Raw genomic sequence first — 20,926 nt, 5'->3', positions numbered from 1 at the left:
GAAACCTTCTAGAGACTCTGAGACTCTGTTCCACGCCTTTCTTCCTGGCTCGTGGTGGTTGCTGGCATTCTCTGGTGTTCCTTGGGTTGCAGCTGCCTCACTCCAGTCTCGGCCTCCATTGTGACTTGGCATTTTCCCTGTGTCTCTGTTCATTTCTTCACATGGCCTACTTTTAAGGATTCCAGTCATTGGGTTTAGGGCCAGTCCTAATCCCATAGGACCTTATCTTAATTCGATTACATCTGCAAAGATCCTATTTCCAAGTGAGGCCATTTTTCACAAGTTTCAGGGATTAGCTACTTGTGACTCAACGTATTTTGGGAAACCTGATTCACCCCATAAAACTTCCCTAAAATATTTGCATGGTGTCTTGGGAATAATTAGTTTTCAAATGTTTCTTGATTTGAATTGTACAGAAAGAAATCCATCATCTTACTTTTCTAGTGGGAAAGTCACTTGGACAGTCTCTGAATTTGTGTCCTCTTTTTACTCTTCTTTGCTGTCCGTGGCTGTTTATTCTTGCATGTATTTATCTTTTTGTGACTTGCACTGAGTATTTCGGGAATCACGAAACTATTAGATACAAACCTTGTCTTAAGGGTGGGAAATAAAACTTGCCAAAGTAAAATGGAGTAATTAGAAAACAGTTAAACCAAGTTGTATAGTATTTACTGAACACTTAGCAGGAAGACTCATTATTGGCTTATGGGAGACAGATTTTTTTGTTGTTGTTGTTTAAAAAATATAGCAATTTAAAGTGACATTTAAACATTAGTAACTGATGTCATAGTCATAGCCAATATAATTCTTTAAGCATACAGCAGTTCCTGAGTATATTCATTTTTGCCTTTTTTTTTTTTTTTGCCAGTTTTAAGTAAGATTGTTTCCCCCTATGACTTGTGATATAAGTTTAGGAAGGTTTTTATGTGAGGAAACAGAATTGGGCTTTAAAGTATACCAAAGCAGAGGGGGGAAAGGATGGGACATTCAAAAAGGAGATGAATTCTGAGCAGAAGCACAAAATAGTTTCTATGGAAGAATGAAGAGGGAATTAGTTAAAGAGAAGGGTTATTTTGGAACTTAATAGAAAAAAAGTTTGGAACGAAGATTGGTATTAAGTACACTAGATCATGAAAGCTATGTAGAGGTAGTATTACATGGTCTTAGGAGCATGACCATTGAGAACAAATACGAGTTTAAATTCTGGCTCAGCCATTTGATCTGTGTTTTTAGGAAAATTACTTGCCATTTTTGAAGTCCCATTTTCCATAACTCTAAAATAGGAAGTGATACCTACATCACAGTTGGTGAAGATTAAACCACACACACACACACACACACACACACACACACGCACACACACACACAAATGCACACAGATATGTATATGGCACTTATATGACCTATTGTAAATATGCAGTAAATGGTGGACTTTCTACATTTCATCAAGTAGAAAGATTAGCAGATATACAAAGGATTTAAATAATATGCTGCAGGTATTAGCATATTATATACCTGTTTTAGAACTTTGTACACTTTTCCCTTTTTTTAAAAAATTTCAGTCAGATATTTATGAAAATTAGTCATGTTCTTGATTACAAGGCAAACTTTAAAAATTCAAAATAATAGCATTTGTAGGCAACAGTCTCCAGTCAGTCTAATAAACAATAAATCAGTGGCAAGAAAAAGATGACTCACAAGTCATTTTATATAGCTAATAATTGAGAAAAATCTTAAGTACCCCTGAGTTAAAGAAGTCAATATTGAAATTATAAATTATCAAGAAATAAAGAGGGAAAAACTTCATACTAAAACCTATGAAATATGGCTAAAGCTATACTGAGAAGAAACTTAGTATTATACCTGACATTATTATTATTATTAAAGAAGAAACTGACAAACGAACATGGAAGTAAAGGCAGTAAATGAGTTACTGCTCAATTTAAATAACATTAAAGAACAAAATAAGCCAGTGGAAAATGAGAGGATGTAATTAGCAAAGGTAAATTCAGAAATGAATAAAATAGAATACAAAATAGTGGAGAAGATCTACAACACTAAGTGTGGGTTTGGGGAGGAGTTACCGATGAGTAAAATAGGTGAGACTATAGAGCCGGGTTAGAGAAACAAAAGATAAAAGGAGCATGAAGGGGAAAGGAAACAAATTGTAAAGGGACTGTAGACAGTGCTTTGCTTGCACTTGAAAAGCTAGAGGAGATGGGTGATTTATGGGTGAACCGTTAATGAATCAGAGTGATACAGCAAGATGAAGAAAGAATGACGAGGCTTAACAACAGAAGAAAATTTAAAACATTCAGAAATCTTTCATCTAAACAAGCACCTTGTGATCTGAATTCTAGCTGACTTTCAAAGACTAGGTAAGTTGTTTTTCAAACTATTCTAAGCCGTGTAAAATTAGCATACAGTTAATTTAAATCCTTAATTTAAAATACTGTAAAAATTTCAGTAATATTGTGATTTCTTTCATAAAAATTCCACATGAAGTACTAAACAATGAACAAAGTAGTAAAATTAATAAAATATGAACAGGTAGGGTTTATTGCCAGAATGGAGGATGGATTAAAATGGGAAAATGTGATAACTGACAGCATCAGCAAATTAAAAGAAAAAACTATATGGTTATGTTTTATCATAAATAGAGGAAAACAATAGAATGGGAAAGACTAGAGATCTCTTCAAGAAAATTAGAGATACCAAGGGAACATTTCATGCAAAGATGGACACAATAAAGGACAGAAACAGTATGGAACTAACAGAAGCAAAAGATATTAAGAAGAGGTGGCAAGAATACACAGAAGAACTATAGAAAAAAGATCTTCATGACCTAGATAACCACAATGGTGTGATCACTCACCTAGAGCCAGACCTCCTGGAGTCCAAAGTCAAATGGGCATTTGGAAGCATCACTACGAACAAAGCTAGTAGAGGTGATGGAATTCCAGTTGAGCTATTTCAAATCTTAAAAGATGATGCTGTGAAAGTGCTGCACTCAATATGCCAGCAAATTTGGAAAACTCAGCAGTGGCCACAGGACTGGTAAAGGTCAGTTTTCATTCCAATCCCAAAGAAAGACAATGCCAAAGAATGTTCAAACTACCACACAATTGCACTCATCTCACCCGCTACCAAAGTAATGCTCAAAATTCTCCAAGCCAGGCTTCAACAGTACATGAACCAAGAACTTCCAGATGTTCAGGCTGGATTTAGAAAAGGCAGAGGAACCAGAGATCAAATTGCCAACATCCATTGGCTCATTGAAAAAGCAAGAGAGTTCCAGAAAAACATCTACTTCTGATTTATTGACTATGCCAAAGCCTTTGATTGTGTGGATCACAACAAACTGGAAAATTCTTCAAGAGATGAGAATACCAGACCGCCTTACCAGCCTCCTGAGAAATCTGTATGCAGGTCAAGAAGTAACAGTTAGAACCGGACATGGAACAACAGACTGGTTCCAAATCGGGAAAGGAGTATGTCAAGGCTGTATATTGTCACCCTCCTTATTTAACTTATATGCAGAGTACATCTTGCGAAATGCCGGGCTGGATGAAGCACAAGCTGGAATCAAGATTGCCGGGAGAAATATCAGTAACCTCAGATATGCAGATGACACCACCCTTACAACAGAAAGTGAAGAGAAACTGAAGAGCCTCTTGATGAAACTGAAAGAGGAGAGTGAAAATGTTGGCTTAAAACTCAGCATTCAGAAAACTAAGATCACGGCTTCCTATCCCATCACTTCGTGGCAAATAGATGGGGAAACAATGCAAAGAGTGAGTGACTCTGTTTTCTTGGGCTCCTAAATCACTGCAAATGGTGACTGCAGCCATGAAATTAAAAGACACTTGCTCCTTGGAAGAAAAGTTATGACCAACCTAGACAGCATATTAAAAAGCAGAGACATTACTTTGCCAACAAAGGTCTGTCTAGTCAAGGCTATGGTTTTTCCAGTGGTCATTGTATGTCTGTGAGAGTTAGACTATAAAGAAAGCTGAGCACCAAAGAATTGATGCTTTTGAACTATGGTGTTGGAGAAGACTTGAGAGTCCCTTGGACCGCAAGGAGATTCAACCAGTCCATCCTAAAGGAAATCATTCCTGAATATTCATTGGAAGGACTGATGCTGAAGCTGAAGCTCCAATAGTTTGACCACCTGATGTGAAGAACTGACTACTTGGAAAAGACGTTGATTCTGGGGAAAATTGAAGGCGGGAGAAGGGGATAGACACGGATGAGATGGTCGGATATCATCACCGATTCGATGGACATGAGTTTGTGTAAGCTCTGGAAGTTGGTAATGGACAGGGAAGCCTGGTGTGCTGCAGTCCATGGGGTTGCACAGAGTCAGACACAACTGAGCAACTGAACTGACCGATGTTTTATCAAAACATGCTATACAATCACTTAGAAGCCACTCCTAAAATTTTTTTTAAATAAAAGGAAAATACCTGAATGTTAAAAATATTTGTTAAAAAGATTTACTAAAATCTGAGTAAGATTATTAAATGGTGAATTATGAAATCATTCCTATTAAAATGAGGAATAAGATCACTGTTGTTAAAATATTTTTTTGAAGTTGATTCAAGCTAACAATAAGATAAAAAAATGAGGTCTAAATATTCGGAACGAAAAGACAAAATTATCACTACTTATAGATTATATGATTACATACCTGGAAAATCTATAAGAAAAGACTGTTAGAATTCATAGGATAATTGGATAAGGTGATTCCATAAGGGGTATGTATTATATAAAATAATACTAGTACTAGCAATATTTGGTGTTTCACTCATGGCAAATCAAATAACAAAAAAGCCGGAGATCAATTTGACACAAAATGCACAGGGCCTTTTCTTGGGGAAAAAAAATAGAAAATTTGATCAAATTATTCCTGACTGAGGTAAGATTTTTAATCTATTTCAAATTAATATAAATGTAATACAGTTACAGTTCTATGTATATGTGAGAATTTAGCATAGTTTGGTGAAAAAGAAATGTTTTAATTAATTATTCCATTATTGGTTATTCATATGAGAGTCAATTCAGTTAGACCACTCATAGTACAAAATAAAAATTCTAAATGAATTAAAAATCTTAATGTAAAAAATAATTTCTGATACAAGCTAGTGAGTTAAAAATGACTTGCATTTTTCACCTCTTTCTCTTAAGACCTCATTGTGAAGTGATACTAACAAAAAGAAAATTAAAAGAATATGTGCTTACAGTGCCACAGAATGAAAGGGAGCCAGATCAATATGGTAACAAATTTCTGGAAGAGGAAGAAATCATGGAAATTAAAAATGATTACTGAAATATAAAGTCCTTAAGACTTCCTAGGTCTCTTTTCAGGTTACTTCTTATTTAAGAAAAAAAATATTGGGAAATTCTCTCCTAGTGCAGCGATTAGCACTTGGTGCTTTCACTGCCATGGGCCCATGTTCAATCCCTGGTTCGAGAATTACACTTCTGCAGACTGCATGGTGCAGCCAATAAATAAATAGTAAAATAGTAATTTTGAAATTTCTCAATAGCCTTTGAAATTATGTGGGCTGCCTTAAGGGGCTTGAAAACCAGAATTGTGAATTCATGCTCTGGGCCAGGGGTGAGCAAATTGCTACTGTTTTTGAAAACAATATTATTGGAACACAGTCATGTGCATTTATTTATGTATTGTCTGTAGCTGCTTTTGTGCTACAGCAACAAAGTCAACTAGTTGTGACAGAAATCATATCGTTTACAAAGAGTTTTTATTATCCAGCCCTTGCAGAAAATTATCCAACCTCTATTCCAGGTAATTTTGGTGGCCATCTTGGAAATTGCCCTCACTTGGAATGGACTTTTTAACAGAGTCCAGCCAATGAATGTAGCTGTTTACAGAATGTAAAGGAAAGGAAGGGGTAGGGAAAGAAGAGAGCAGATAGGAGACTGATTATCGCTATCTACTTGGCTTTAGTAGAAAAGAGGAAGAGAAGTAGAATGGAGAATAAGTACCTCAATTGGTTGTTAAATAAAGATAAAAGAATTAAAAATAGGTGAGGTGCAGAATTACTTTTTTTAATCTGACTTGTTAAAGTTTCATATTTCTTGAGATTTTTGTTTTATTTCTTTATTTTCAATTATTATTCCCTTTTTTAAAATTTCCTGTCCTAATTAGAGCTTCCAGGATTTTCCTGTAACAGTAGAGAATCCTGATAGCTTTCGATTTTGAAAAGAACGCCTCTAGTATTTCAGTATTAAGAATGACATTTAATGTTTTTGGCAGCTTCTCTCTGTTTCCATTGAGTTTTTATCTTGAGTAGATATGACTTTTTCCAAATGTTTGTTTTTTATTGAGGTGATCATATGGTTTTTCTTCTTTAATGTTTTGATGAAGTGAGTGACACATATAAATCATCCAGTGCTAAACCATCTTTGCATTCTTGGAGTAAACTCAGCTTGATTCTGCTATAGTTTCTTTATACTTTTGTGTTCTATTTCCTGATACTTTGTTTAGGATATTTGTGTCAGTATTCATAAGTGATATTAGCCTATGATTATCTTTTTCACAGTATCTGTGACTTGTATATCATGAGTATATTAACCTCATAGAATGGGTTGGGGAGTATTTCATTTATTTTTATTCTTGGAAAAGTTTGCATAAGATTGGAATGATGCATTTGTCAAATGTTTGGTAGAAGCTGTTTGTAAAACCATTTGAATCTGGTATTTTTTTGTGTTGGGCAGAGGAAAAGGGAAACATTTAACTGCTCCAGCTTTCACTAGTTGTAGAACTATTAAGATTATCTATTTCTTCTTGAGTCAATTCCCCCCACCTTTGAATTTTGTTCACTTTATACATTTGGGATCTTGTCTGTCTCTAATCATTCAATCTTTTCAAAAAACCAACCTTTTGCTCTAATCTTCAAACTTTACAAAAAGTTAGACAATGAAAAGGAAGGCATCTTCTCAGCAGAGCTGAGACTTTACCAGAGGCAGTCAGTGTACTTTTGTATATCCTTTCAATGACATTTTTATCTTTTTACAACTCTCTTATTTTTAACTAAAACAGGATGAACACTATGAGACATAGTGATCTATACTCTCTTTTTTGTTTTCTCTCTTCTTTGTTTGTTTTTACATCTTCTTTTTTTTAATGCCAGTGTAATATTCCACTACATGGATGTATCCTGTTTAATTAGAAGTAGTTATGCTTTTATACCCAGTAAAAACCTTTCCCATTTGTTTGAAGTAACCTAAGAACTTGATTTATTACCCCTGTTCTAGTAATAGACATAATCATTTCAGAGGCCCAACAGGCCTTACCCTTTCACAAGTAAGTTAAAATTAAAATGTTTGTTGCTCTATAATAGCCTCCTTGGAAGAGGGTGTATTCCATTTAAGTATTTTTAATTAAAAGTAAAACTCTTTTCTATAATTTAAATGCCATATAATGTTCTTAAGCATTTAAACCCGTTTCTTTTGTAATTTACCCTCATGTGTAAGATAAGAAACAGATGCCGCTTTATGTCTCCTCGTGGCTGTCCTGCTGCCCTCACCACTTAATCTACCTTTATTATGGCTAAATTTACATATACTTACTTTTGGAATTTAAAAAAGTGTGTTCCCTTGGTTGATCTATTCATCTGCCAGTATCATAGCTTTTTAAAGCCTTTTTATTTTTAAATAACTTTGTACTTATAAAAGAGTTAGAAAAATAAGAGAGTTCCTACGTACCCTTCAGTTAGTTTCTCCTAATGTTACCGTGTTACATATCCATAGTATAATGATAAGAACTAAGAAATTAACTTACTGATACAGTACAGTTAACTTCATACTATTTTACTTATAATGGCTTTGCAGCAGTAATTTAATATGTCATAGGTATATTCTTGCTCTTCCCTTCATATTTTCCCTTTTCTTGCTTGGTTTTTTTTCTTTTTTTTTTTCAGTTGTCTAGCTGTAGAAAACAAAATAAAAAATTTTTATATAGTATTTATATTGGGACCATGTAAAATTAACTCAGGGAGAAATGACATCATTATGATACTGAATCTTTAGTACACAAACAAGATATGTCTTTCCATTTGTTGAAATCTACCTTTGTGTCTTTCGGAAGTGTTCCATAGTTTTCCTCATACATGTTTTGAACTCTTTATTTGGTTTATGCCTGTTTTTTAATTATAGATAAGATCTTTTCTTCCATTTTATCTTTTATCTGGTTTCTCTTTGTACATATAAAGGAAAGATTTCTATATGTTTTGTACTTCACTAAATTACTAGATTATCTTGTTGTAGTAATATTTAGTTGATTCTTTTGGATATTCTAGGTATTGTACCCCTGCCAGTAGTATTCCTTTCTAATTTCATTCTTTGTGTTGACTGATACAATGAGTAAGAGTGGTAAAAATGGGGCTTTCCCTGACTTTAGTAATGTAGTATATCTAGTATTTCCACATTGGGTGGTGCTGGTTTATTGTGGGGCTGAAACATATTGTGTTAAAAAAGTGTGCTTTTATATCAAGTATTTTCAACAAGATGTGCTTTGAATGGGCTTTGAATTTTTAAAGCGTCTTTTCATCACCTTTGGCATGATAATATTTTTCTTCTGTGTAGATCTGTTAATGTGTTGAGTGATATCAATTTTACAATGATTTTTGTTGTAAATTTTAGATTTTCCATCTCTTGTGGTTAATGTTGATAAAATGCACTTTCTAGTAAATTATCTATTTCACTTAGTTTTCAAGTTTGTTTACATAGACTTGAGCAAAGGAGTCTTTTATGATTCTTTTGGTTTCTTTTTGTATTGATATTTTCTTCTTTTTTCATTACCATCTAACAGTACTGACAAATACATCCTTTTTAAAATTCATTAAACCAAAAGAATAAAAACAGTTTAACTAATTTTTTTTAAAATCCCAAACTTCTTAATTTATAATAAAGAATCTTGCAGATTTAATTCTAACTGAGTATCCCTTACCTACCTAAACTTTTCTGCCTCCTTGCATTAATTTCTTAGGATCCTTGTAAATTTGTTTCCAGTGAACATTTGGATACAAGTCTAAATAACAGCCTTTTACTTTCTTCTCCCTACCCTACTGTTAAGGGATGAGAATCTCTTTAGTGCACACCCTGACTCCCTGGTGACTCAGAAAGAATCCACCTGCAATGCAAGAGACCTGAGTTCGATCCCCGGATCAGGAATGTCCCCTAAAAAAGGAAATGACTCCCTTCTCCGGTATCCTTGCCTGGAGAATTCCATCGACAGAGGAGCCTGGCGTGCTACAGTCCATGGGCTCCGAAAGAGTTGGACATGACTGAGCAACTAAGCCTTTCACTTACTGAAAAGCATATTTAGATCTTTGTATATTCTCAGTAATGTGAAAGATTCAGAGATTTTTCCCATTTCATCAGATAAATTTTGAGTTTTTTTTTTTAATGTTGCTGGGTGACTTGCATTTACGATATATTTGGTATGAAATTCTTGTGATTGTTTAAAAGGCTTTCTAAAACAAATTTATGATTTTTTAAATTTTGCATTAAGCAATTTTGACTTAGATATGGCTGCAGCATATTAAAAGGACATAAAGCAAAGTATTACCTCTGAACATCTTATTTTTCTCATAAAATTATATGAAAACATCCTGCTTTCTAAAGCAGAAATGACTTAAATGTTTTGATTCTGGAGGGAGAGGAAAAAAAAATGATGGAATGTTTTAATTGTCCACCTAAAGGGTTGAATTCTTTTTTGTTCCAGTAAAGAGCACTTTTAGTAGTCTCTTGCTCATTTTGCCCATCTGGCTCTTTTTGTGATTGTGTATGGTTATAACCTCTGCGTCTTAACATAATTCTGGTAATTTTCTCTTTCCCTGTATTATTTTTTCTCTTATTTATACTATTTTAGTGGAAAATTGCCTGTTACGATTTTATTTGGAATGAGAAATTTTAGGGCTTACATTACTAAATACTGTCAGATTCCCACCTTTGTCACATGATTTTTATTTTTTTATTTTTTATTTTTTTTTTAATAAATTTATTTATTTTAGTTGGGGGCTAGTTACTTTACAATATTGTAATAGTTTTTGCCATACATTGACATGAATCAGCCATTTTGTTATACTTTTTAACTCTTAGAGATAGGTAGAATTTTATTTATTCCATAGAAATTAAACTACAAAAAGGATTTGGGTCTTTGGAACTTCGTTAGTCTGGACATAACTTCTAGCATTCTCTAATTCTTCAGGCCAAGGACCTCTTATTAGCTGACTATCATCTATATCTTTCTTTTCTCCCCTCTTCTTTCATGGTAATGTAATTAACAGCCAGGCTCTGCTTCACTTCTCTTTGACAGTCTCTACGCCTAAAATCATCGGTTTTCTTCAAGTGTCTTTCAGCCTCAATGTGAGCACCGTGGGTCCCCTGATACGTATGCCATAGCATGGCCTATTATATTCATCCTCTTGGATAAATGTAATAGAATTTTATATTAGCAATTATTATCATCTTTCTTTCCAAAAGATTTGAAGTCTCAACCTAATCCTGTCCCTTGCGTCTGTTTTGTTAAATGACTGCCTTTTTAATGAGGCCTTCTTGGAACTTCATATTTCCCCATGGAAAATGTTTAAGACTAGCCTTTTATCAAATGAAAAGTGGTAGACTGCAATACCTAATCTCATTAATCCATTTGGGCTATAAAATTATGTGACTATTGGACAAAATCCAGAAATAAATTAATATGACCAATATAAATACATTCTTATCAATAACTGCGTTTCCTAAATCTTGTCTGTAAGACCATTTAAAATATCTCTGAAACCTTGAAAAAACTCTAACCTGATAGAAGTCTTATGCACGTGTGAAAAGGCAGGTGTTTTTCAAACACTACTGAAGTTCTCTTCTATTTTAAATTTTATTTGTCTTTAATTAAAACCCCGGTGTTTCATCTTCTCAGAAAGATGCTGCCACTCGCACAATATTGTTTTGAGACTGAAACTGCTCCATTAACACAGTTCTTATTAAATGTCTCCAAGATTTGTTTCTTTACCCCTTTCTTTGTAACAAGCAGCCACTCTATTTTTCAGTAGTGAATTTCAAAATCCTTTTTAACCTTATAGGTCCAGGGGTAGCCAAGGATGGCTGCAGCTTCATATGATCAGTTGTTAAAGCAAGTTGAGGCCCTGAAGATGGAGAACTCAAATCTTCGACAAGAGCTAGAAGATAATTCCAATCATCTTACAAAACTGGAAACTGAGGCATCTAATATGAAGGTATCAAGACTGACTTTAAATTGTAGTTTATCCGTTTTTATTCTGTGTTTCTTCCTGTAAACTTGGGGTTAGACACTTCAGTTACTTAGAAGTGTAATTTTTAAGTTAAGCAGTAATTTGTAAACTCTTTCTTGCAAAAGTTAACATTGATATTTTCAGTCAAAATGTTTTTAATTCATCCAGCAAATCATATAAAGAAAATGATTATAAAACCACAGTGGCTAAGTAGTTAGTCCTTAGTTATTTTTAAGCTTAAAAATAAGAGACCAACTTCACCATCACTATAGTGAGGCTGGGGGTTCTGTGTAATTCATAGAAATTAGCCTCACAACTGTAGAATTTACCTTAAGTATTAAAATAAATTATAGTCATCATCTCCAACTCCCTCAGATCTTGTCATCACTTAAGTGCTGCAGTGATAGATCATCAAGAAATTTGGGGTGACCTAATGAGAAGAGTCCTGAAGTGAAGATTAGTACCTGATTCTATTTCTGGTTTTGCCATAAGCTGAGCTACAGACTGTAGGGTGCCCGTCTAGAATTAAATTGTTTTATTTGAAAAGTAGTCATTGCACTAACATAGATGATTTCCACGACACCTTCAAGCCCTGAAATTGGTTTGCTATATAGCATTGAAAAGCTGTGATAACCTTCATGAAAAGTTGTAAAATATTCAGTGTGTACTGGGAAAATATGTTCTTATTTCAAAGTAATTGCAGTTAAAACTTTAACTGTTTTAATTTCCAGTTAGGCAGATTTTCCTCTCACTGAATTTAATAGAACTGGAGGTCATCAACAAAACTGTTACCTCCTTCTCTTTAAAAAAAAATCCTTCTTGCTACGTGTTTTTTCTAAGCCTTGGCTATTTTACCGTCTGGGTTTCTGACCCTCTTCTTCCTGTCTGCTCACTACTCTTACTCCTTATTCATTTGTTATTCTCTTCTGTTTCTTTTTTCACGCATTTTGAGATCTCTCATTCTTCAAGCTCTTCTGTGTGTTACTGAACTGTTGAGCTGCTCCTCTTTTACCTTTTTATTCAGTATCATAGCAGTTGAACCTTTTACTCATAGGAACCTTTCTTGCTTTTTCTCTGTTTCTCCCTTTCTCTTCTATCCATAAATCTTTTCTACCGTGTTGCCTATTTCTGAGGCAGTAGCAATGACAGATCTCCAAGATACCTATTTCAAGTCCTTCATAAAGAAATATTTTTTTCTATAGATTATAAAGAAACATTTTTTTTCTCACCACAGACCATGAAAACAGCTGAATCAATTACCTGCTAGGTTAAAAAAAGAGTAGTTTGGTATTTTAACACTGATCAACATAATGTATCTAAAATTTTTGTACGTGACATGTGGTTTTAAAAGTTTGAAGATACAAAATTTAAAGTCCCCAGCAGGACTAATCGTTTATCTGCTTAAGTATATTTTGTAGAGAATTCTTCTTAGCACACCTATCTGAATGTCTCTTGTGTAGAATTCTGAGTCCTCTTTTAAAGTTTTTCTTTGTTTTAACTACTTGAGCAAATTGAAAATTCATTTTGGTGAAACATTTTAACATACCTTTAGATCTATCTCCATGGATGGGAATGCAGAAGTGTAGAAAATCTCTCAGAGTAACAACATAAGTCAGGTCCTTGAATTTCTGCAGTGGAATGCCAGGTTGGCCTCTTAGCAATGGGATCTAGTATACATCATGACTGTTAGTATTTAGATATGTCTGGATTCAACAGTGGATTGATTACTGCTCAGTGAGGGCTTTTACAGACATCCTTACACAGCCAGCCACATATTTCTTCAGGATTTAGTGTACGGTATCATAGCAGTTATGCCCTTATACTGAAATTATTTATGTATCTCTCCTTTCAAGAAGCTTTTTGAAAAAAAAAGAAGCAGCAGCTTTATGGTATTAACAGGAAACCATGCTCTGTTTATTTTGTCTTAAAATATTGATGTATGTAAAGACACTTGGAAACATTGGAACTTACTACATTGGATTAAAGTTAATCCAAAACAATGGTTATTTCTCAAAAAAATCGCGTTTTAGACTTTGTAATACATCATATGATCTTGTATTATGTTTACTGATCATTCGTATGTCATGTATCTGTGGACGGCAGGTTGTGTCTTTTCCAACTAGATAATTTCAGGATTTCTGAAGTGTATACAGTAGTACCATCTAGTGGCAAAAGGGAATACTGCTTTGCTATTGATTACATGTCATTGATAGTATAAAAATATTCTGTGTGTGTGACAGTCAGGGAAATAATGTGTACAGCAGTTAAGAAAATGTGAGCATTGACTGTATTTGAGACTATTAAGAAAATGTTTATTTTTTGGGTATAATGATGGCATTGTGATTGTGTCTAGAAAGAATCTCTTTTTAAATATATATGTAGAATTTTTTTAGAGAAAACACAGTATGATGACTGAGATTTGTTTTTCAAATAAATTTGGGTTGAGGGGGAATGGAGGAAGTGGTTATAAGTATAGATGAAAGAAGCCCATGAGTTGATAATTATTGAACTAATGTGAGGATACATAGGAGTTCGTTACATTATTCTCTACATTTATGTATATACTTGATGCTTCTGTAATTAAAATAAACTACAGATTTTGTGGGATTTAGAATAAGAACGTGGCAATTATAGCTAAACTTAAGGGAAATTATATACTATACTTTTTACTCCAGAGCAGGAAGTCAATGTGATTTACTGTAAAGTGCTGAGCATCGCAGCATGATAAGTATGGTGAAAAGTTAAGTTGCACAGTCGTGTCCAACTCTCTGCGATTCCATGGACTGCAGCCTGTCTCGCTCCTCTGTCCATGGAATTCTCCAGGCAGGAGTACTGGATTAGTTGCCATTTCCTTCTCCAAAATATGGTGAAGTATGAAGCATTTAAATTGAAAGATGGCATAGTGTAGAAAAATTTATCTCTAGGTAAAATATTAACCAACTCTTTACATCTCTTGTATTTTAGTAAAATGAAGTATTTATAAATTGTTTTTTAACTGTAAAACCATGTACATGGAGAGTATCTTTTATTTTCAGAGTGTAAGAAAAAAATGAAAAGTAAAAATTCAAATTGGCATAGTTCATAATTTATTTTGAAGATTTAATTACCAAGTATACTTTTATCTAGTAATAAAAAATATCAGTAACTATGACATAGCGAGAAAAACAGAAGTGGGTCAAGTTGAAAACTCCCTTGAAATGACACAGTTACTCATTGATATTTTCTATTCACTTATATGACCACAGTATATTTGTCTGTAATAATTAATTCTCTCATGTTTCTAAAATCTTAACATGTTTTTAAAATAATGTGTGATTAGATGATTAACTAATTTTTTAAAACCAAACTTCCAGAATTTATAAATAGAAATGAATAGTCTCTCCTTTAAAATTACATATTAATTTAAAAAACTGTCATTTCTCAAAACATTTTTTTGAAATATTTTGTTTGGAATTGCTTTGTAGTTGTGTTGCATTTTCTTTTAAAAACCTCTTTGAAATTAAGGACTTGTTTTTGGCTGTATTCAGTATGTAGCCCCAAGCAATTAATCAGCCCTACCACAGCAACTGGAAAGCACTGGATAAAAACAAAAACCATTCTTTTAAAGACATTGGAGAACTGTGAAATCATCAAGGGCTATATTAACTAAAATTCCTAAGAGGAAAGAGCCCTTTCTAGATGAGCTGAGATCACCAGTAATTTTATTCCCTAGGGGTATTTGCTGATTGTGGGGACAGACTGATAATCATTGGCACAGGCGTCAAGACTCCACTGGAGGAAAGAAACTGTTGGAGGTCTTGACAAACATGTCGGCATATGTGAAGTATCGACGTTTAGAAGAGCTCCAAGTGTATGACTAGTTTTCTCACATTTTCTCCGAATACATGAGATGTTAGCTGAGTCTTGTTGAGGGGAAAGATGCTGGGGCGGACTAGGAAGCAGAATGTTAGGAGGCAATGTCCTGCTAAAGGAATAGTTTCACATAGCAGGTCTCCTCAGTCTAAATTTAAGAGAAGAGATACATTCAAAGAACTCAGCAAACCAAATCAGATGTGAAAGTGAAAGTTGTTCAGTCGTGTCCAACCCTTTGCAACCCAGGCCTATACAGTCCATGGGATTCTCCAGGCCAGAACACTGGAGTGGGTAGCCTTTGCCTTTTCCAGGGGATCTTCCCAACCCAGGGATCAAACCCAGGTCTCCTGCATTGCAGGCGAATTTTCTTTACCAACTGAGCCTATTAGGGAATCCCATATGAATTTCACTTACACTGCATCTGCAACCCGTTTTCAGTTATTGGTTGAAGGAAATCAGACCCCATTGGTGGAAAGGGCAAACTAAGGGAAACTCTAATCTCAAGTCTTTATTGTTCTTGTATACATAATGACTGGTATACAGTTAAAAGTTACAAGAAATACAAAGAAATAGGAAAATGACTGATAACCAACAGAGCAAATAGGTAATAGAAGCAAATCCCAAGATGATCCACATGTTGTAAGTAATAGTCAAGGATTTTAACATAATTATTTTAAATGTTTTGAAAAAAATGATGGATTAAATGAATAAAGAGTCAGAAAATCTCGACAGAGAATTGGAATCTTTTTTTTTTTTTTACTTTACAATATTGTATTGGTTTTGCCATACATTGACATGAATCCACCATGGGTGTACATGTGTTCCCCTTCCAGAACCCCCCTCCCACCTCCCTCCCCATCCCATCCCTCTGGGTCATCCCAGTGCACCAGCCCCAAGCACCCTGTATCATGCATCGAACCTGGACTGGCGATTTGTTTCACATACGATAATTTACATGCTTCAGTGCCATTCTCCCATATCATCCCACCCTCTCCCTCTCCCATAGAGTCCAAAAGACTGTTCTATACATCTGTGTCTCTTTTGCTGTCTTGCATACAGGGTTATCTTTACCAACTTTCTAAATTCCATATATACGCGTTAGTATACTGTATTGATATTTTTCTTTCTGGCTTACTTCACTCGGTATAATAGGCTCCAGTTTCATCCACCTCATTAGAACTGATTCGAATGTATTCTTTTTAATGGCTGAGTAATATTCCATTGTGTATATGTACCACAGCTTCCTTATCCATTCGTCTGCTGATGGACATCTAGTTTGCTTCCGTGTCCTGGCTATTATAAACACTGCTGCAATGAACATTGGGGTACAGGTGTCTCTTTCAGTTCTGGTTTCCTTGGTGTGTATGCCCAGCAAGAACTGGAATCTATAGTTAAGAAGAATCAAACTTAAACCTTGCTGATAGTATAAAATGGCACAAACACTTTGGAAAACCATTCAGTAGTTTCTTTTAAGGTTAACCACTGTGACTCAGCATTTAAACCTCTGGATACATATTCAAGAGAAGTGAGTACATGTGTCCACCTGGAGATAAGTGCAAGAATGTGCGTAGTAGCATTCTTCATAATAGCCTCCAAACTGGCAACAACCCAAATGCCCATCAGAAGGATAAGGGATGTATCAGTGGAGATCTATTCATACAGTGGACAGCTACACAGTATTAAATAACTGATACATACAATAGCGTGGATGGGTGTCATAGAGATTTTGGTGAGCAAAAAACACGAGACACAAAAGACTGTATACTGTATGATTTCATTTATATGCAATTCACAAGCATGGCAACTAATTGATAACAAAAATCAGAGTACTGGTTACTTCTGGAGAATGAATATTGATTGGTAAGGGGCAAAAGGAAAGCTTCTGAGATACTGGAAATGTTCTGTGTCTCCCCTGGGTGGCAATTACATGGATACTTGGATTATATAAGAAATTTAAGATTGGTGTGCTTTTCATATGCATGTTCTATCTCAGTAAAACAGAAAAAAAATGAGCTTCATTTTTATTATGGAATAGACACAAACTGTTCACAAGAAAGGAGTATTGTGGTCGTGCTGGACGGTGTCATCTTGAGACATAGTAACTGGATCTATAAATTAACTGCATTTTTTTGAGATTCATAACTCAGAATTTACAAGAATAATTTAAGAGAACATATTGGAATAAGTAGCTTTTCAAGATAGCTGTTTGAAAATCTTAATTTTTTAAATTTTAAATTTCAATAATTTTATTTATGGTTATTGCTTTTATCAATAGACTTCTAGCCATATGCACAGAAACTTAAAACTTACAAGTTATGTATATTCACTGTTTTTGAAATTTAGGAAATACAGACAAAAAGAGATCAAACTCACCCATTTAAAAAATTTTTTTAATGTCGGTAACCTTTGATAATGTGTATATTTTTCTCTCTGTGCATTTTATGCAGGCATGCATTCAATGGGATCATATTTTGCCAGGATGCTTTTTAATTTAACATAGCCATCTTTTCATGTCATTAAGTATTTTATAATATTCCGTTGTTTGGCTAATGCCATAAATTTATTTAATCCTTTATTGTTGAACATGCAGATTTACATGGCCTTTTCATTTCTGTTGTTGTTGTTTTAATTTTTCCTTATTTTTAATATGTTTTTTAAAAGCCAATAATGTGCCGTTAATTTTCAAAAATTAGGTATATATCCTGTGATATGCCAGGGATTTCTTTTAATTGTTGCTTTTGAATTCTTAAATGCTTGTACCTTTTCTGAAAACAGTAGTTTTTTGGTAATATCTGTTGTTTTCTAGTGAGGAAACCAAAAACAAAAATTGCTTGTAATCCCAACTTCTATAGAAGACTCACTGTTAACACCTTGATGATAGGCTCTAGAGAAGGATCATGTATAAAGAAAGACCTGATCAGAGCTGTGCTTTAAAAGTCTTATTAATCTGTTAGTTCTGTGCAAGGTAGGACCATTTAGGAGATTATTTTATTAGTTTTGGTGGGGTCAATAGCCAGGATAATGACATAAGAATAGAAAAGAGATGGCTAATAAGAGATATTAGGCCTAGAATACAGAATTGATAACTGATCAGGGAGATGAAAGAGGCTATGCTGAAGATTTGATCCTAAAGGGAAAAGAAGGCTGCTGCTATTTAACTGAAAGGATATAAGGCAAGGAACAGGATTTAATGGCACAGGGTGAAAGCGTGGACGTTTACATACACAGTGCATATCATCCAGACACACTGAATGTAAAGCATCTATCAGTCATACTGGGAAAATGAGTCTGAAGTTGTGAGGTTAGGATTAGAGACGTATCATTGATAGTTCCTTGAGAAAGGTAGTTGTTGAATTGTGAGACTGGGGATTATAAGAAATAGGGTAAGATTAAAAGATCATTGAGTTACAAGCAGCAGTGGATGGAAGGAGACTCAGGATCCTGAAAACTGCAGGTAGCCTCCAGTGGTAATTCTCAAACTTTATGGAACAGAATTGTGTCCTGATGTTTATAGTAATGTACATTCATTCAAGAAAGACATCCCTGTGCAAATTTATTTCCTATCCCACAGTTGTGATACACTGACATAATATCTGACTGTAAATAACAGTCACCTCCACATTCCCATATCTACTTGTCTAAGCCTTTTAACTTCCAACATGGTCTTTATTTGAAGGTCAGATCATTAAGATCACAGGCTATTTCTTATTGTTAACATAGGAATTCTTTTCTTAATGCTTCTAATGTCACTGTCAAGGTAAACCACTAACATAGTCTTTACTATATTTACTCTTTTTGACAGATTTCCTTTTCAGTCTATTTATGGATCCTTTTTCACATACAGGAACACTGCCCATAGCTGTAGGATTGTAACTGTTCAAATGCATTGTTTTGCATTTGGAATCCTACTTGGCCAGCAAAGATTTTGCTATTAACTAGAATGGGATGCCTCAGAATATGTAGAATGTAAAAATACATATAAATTATTGTTAAGGAACATACCGAAAAACTAGTAGAAAGTGAAAGTTTTTAACCTTCGCTGACAAAAATTTGTTAAGAGAAGGCTTTAGATGGGAAAGGAAGTAATGGATCAAAAATCAGGAGACAGCATACAGTCACTTACCTGTCTGCTGAATATAACAGTGTACTAGTAGAATGTATGTAAATTTAGTATGTAAATGCTTGGTATCTATTGGGTTGTTCAGTAAAGCAGCATAAAGTGTTAATTTGCTGTCTTTCATGGCCATGTTGGTACAAGCTTAGTTTCTGTGTCTTCAGCAAATCTTTGAGTCTCAGTTGGTCTGTCTGAAAATGAGAGTAATCCACCTTGTTATGTTATTTCAGAAGTTACAAATAATATATCTTAACTATTCTGTGTATACTGTATGGAGACTACTTGTAATCACCATTATCACAAAGTATCACTGTTGTCATTGGGCTGTAATTTATTATTTATAATTAGTAATAGATAATAATATATGTAAAGTACTTTGCATTTTATATGTTTTCAGATAGATCTGAAATAACTTTTTTCCCCCAGCAGACCTAAATGCCAAGAAACTTAAAATCATATCTTCAAGAAGTTATTTAGAATTTTGTCATATTGAGATACTGTGTACTTTTTTACAGGAAGTACTTAAACAACTACAAGGAAGTATTGAAGATGAAGCTATGGCTTCTTCTGGACAGATTGATTTATTAGAGCGTCTTAAAGGTAAATTTTTTAGAAGTGTTTTAAAGTAATTTTTTAAAGCTCCAGTTGTCAACTTTAGGTGTATATATCCGAATACAGCTTCTCTTGATTAGAACGTTGGTGTTGAATTTTCTTAGCCTCATGCATTAGTATGTAATTTTTAAAGTATAAATATGTAAAAAGTCTATTTGCTTGTCATTTTTTTAGTTAAAACATTTAACTGCCTTTAAATAAACTATTTTTGATACCTTTCTTGACAATGTTCAGATCTTTCTAAAATGCATTGCTCTTCTGCCAGTCATTAAGTAGGCCTTTATTAAGCTTTATGCTATAGACTGGACCCATTGCTTCATTTGAAGGAGTCAATGCCCTTTGTTCCATTCAGAATAGAAGTGCTTTATCTTTGTGTGCATATTTGTATATACACACACACACACATATATACACACACACACATATGCACACACACTGATTTTAAGCCATTTAAATTTAAATTTTTAATAGAATTTAAAAAAAATATCATTCTTGTTTTATTACTTAAAAATTAAAATGTCAAATCAGCTAAGTTTTAATTGTAATTGAAGGTGGGCAGAGAAATTACCTTTGGATCACCAAATGTATTATTACCTAGTAGGAATCTAAGAAAGGACATTCTGTCTAATTTTTCTTTAACATACTTTTTTTCCACCGGACTGACTCAAGCTATCTTGGAGGGAAAGTTTAGCTATTCTATTCCTAAATAATTGTTCATTCACTCACATACCTTTGTGGCTTTCTCTGATAGACATCGAAAGTTGCAGTACTCTAAACCAAAAGGTGAACCGTTTTTTTTTTTATTAATGACCCAATATTTGTGTATATTGCAAAATGGTCACCACCACAAGTGTACCCTTTTATATGCACTTTGGCCTGGATTTTTTTCAGGACGTTTCTTTTATAGAACCAGTAGTCAGTGAATTTCTCTGAGCATCAGTATTTGTGATAAGGATTTCCTCTGTCCCTGTATAGATCTGTTGCTCAATAACTGCCGTAATTTAGTACTCCTGCATACTTTATGTGATATATATATAATGTATTTCAATTATATTATAAAATGGTTTAA

At 34.0% G+C, this 20,926-nt stretch overlaps 1 protein-coding gene across 30 annotated transcripts in view; it reads left to right on the top strand.

The window, feature by feature from the left end:
- The window catches only part of APC (APC regulator of Wnt signaling pathway), a 121,073-nt gene that overhangs the window by 36,750 nt on the left and 63,397 nt on the right, over positions 1-20,926 (top strand). For 21 of the 30 annotated variants that reach the window (XM_081505732.1, XM_081505730.1, XM_081505728.1 and 18 more), the window contains exons 2-3: positions 11,112-11,264; positions 19,761-19,845. Coding sequence is in view for 15 of the 30 variants with exons in the window: in XM_081505716.1 (XP_081361842.1) it covers positions 11,130-11,264; positions 19,761-19,845 (220 nt within the window). In the remaining 15 variants the exon portion in view is untranslated. The remainder of the gene's footprint in view (positions 1-11,111; positions 11,265-19,760; positions 19,846-20,926) is intronic. The other 9 variants (XM_081505735.1, XM_081505729.1, XM_081505724.1 and 6 more) reach the window with 1 other exon arrangement.

Source organism: Giraffa tippelskirchi, chromosome 7, assembly GCF_054371585.1.
Source record: "Giraffa tippelskirchi isolate mGirTip1 chromosome 7, T2T-mGirTip1v1.2.pri, whole genome shotgun sequence".
NCBI classification, from domain to species: domain Eukaryota; kingdom Metazoa; phylum Chordata; class Mammalia; order Artiodactyla; family Giraffidae; genus Giraffa; species Giraffa tippelskirchi.
The sequence above is the reverse complement of the archived record's forward strand: the minus strand, read 5'-3'. Positions and strand labels throughout refer to the sequence as shown.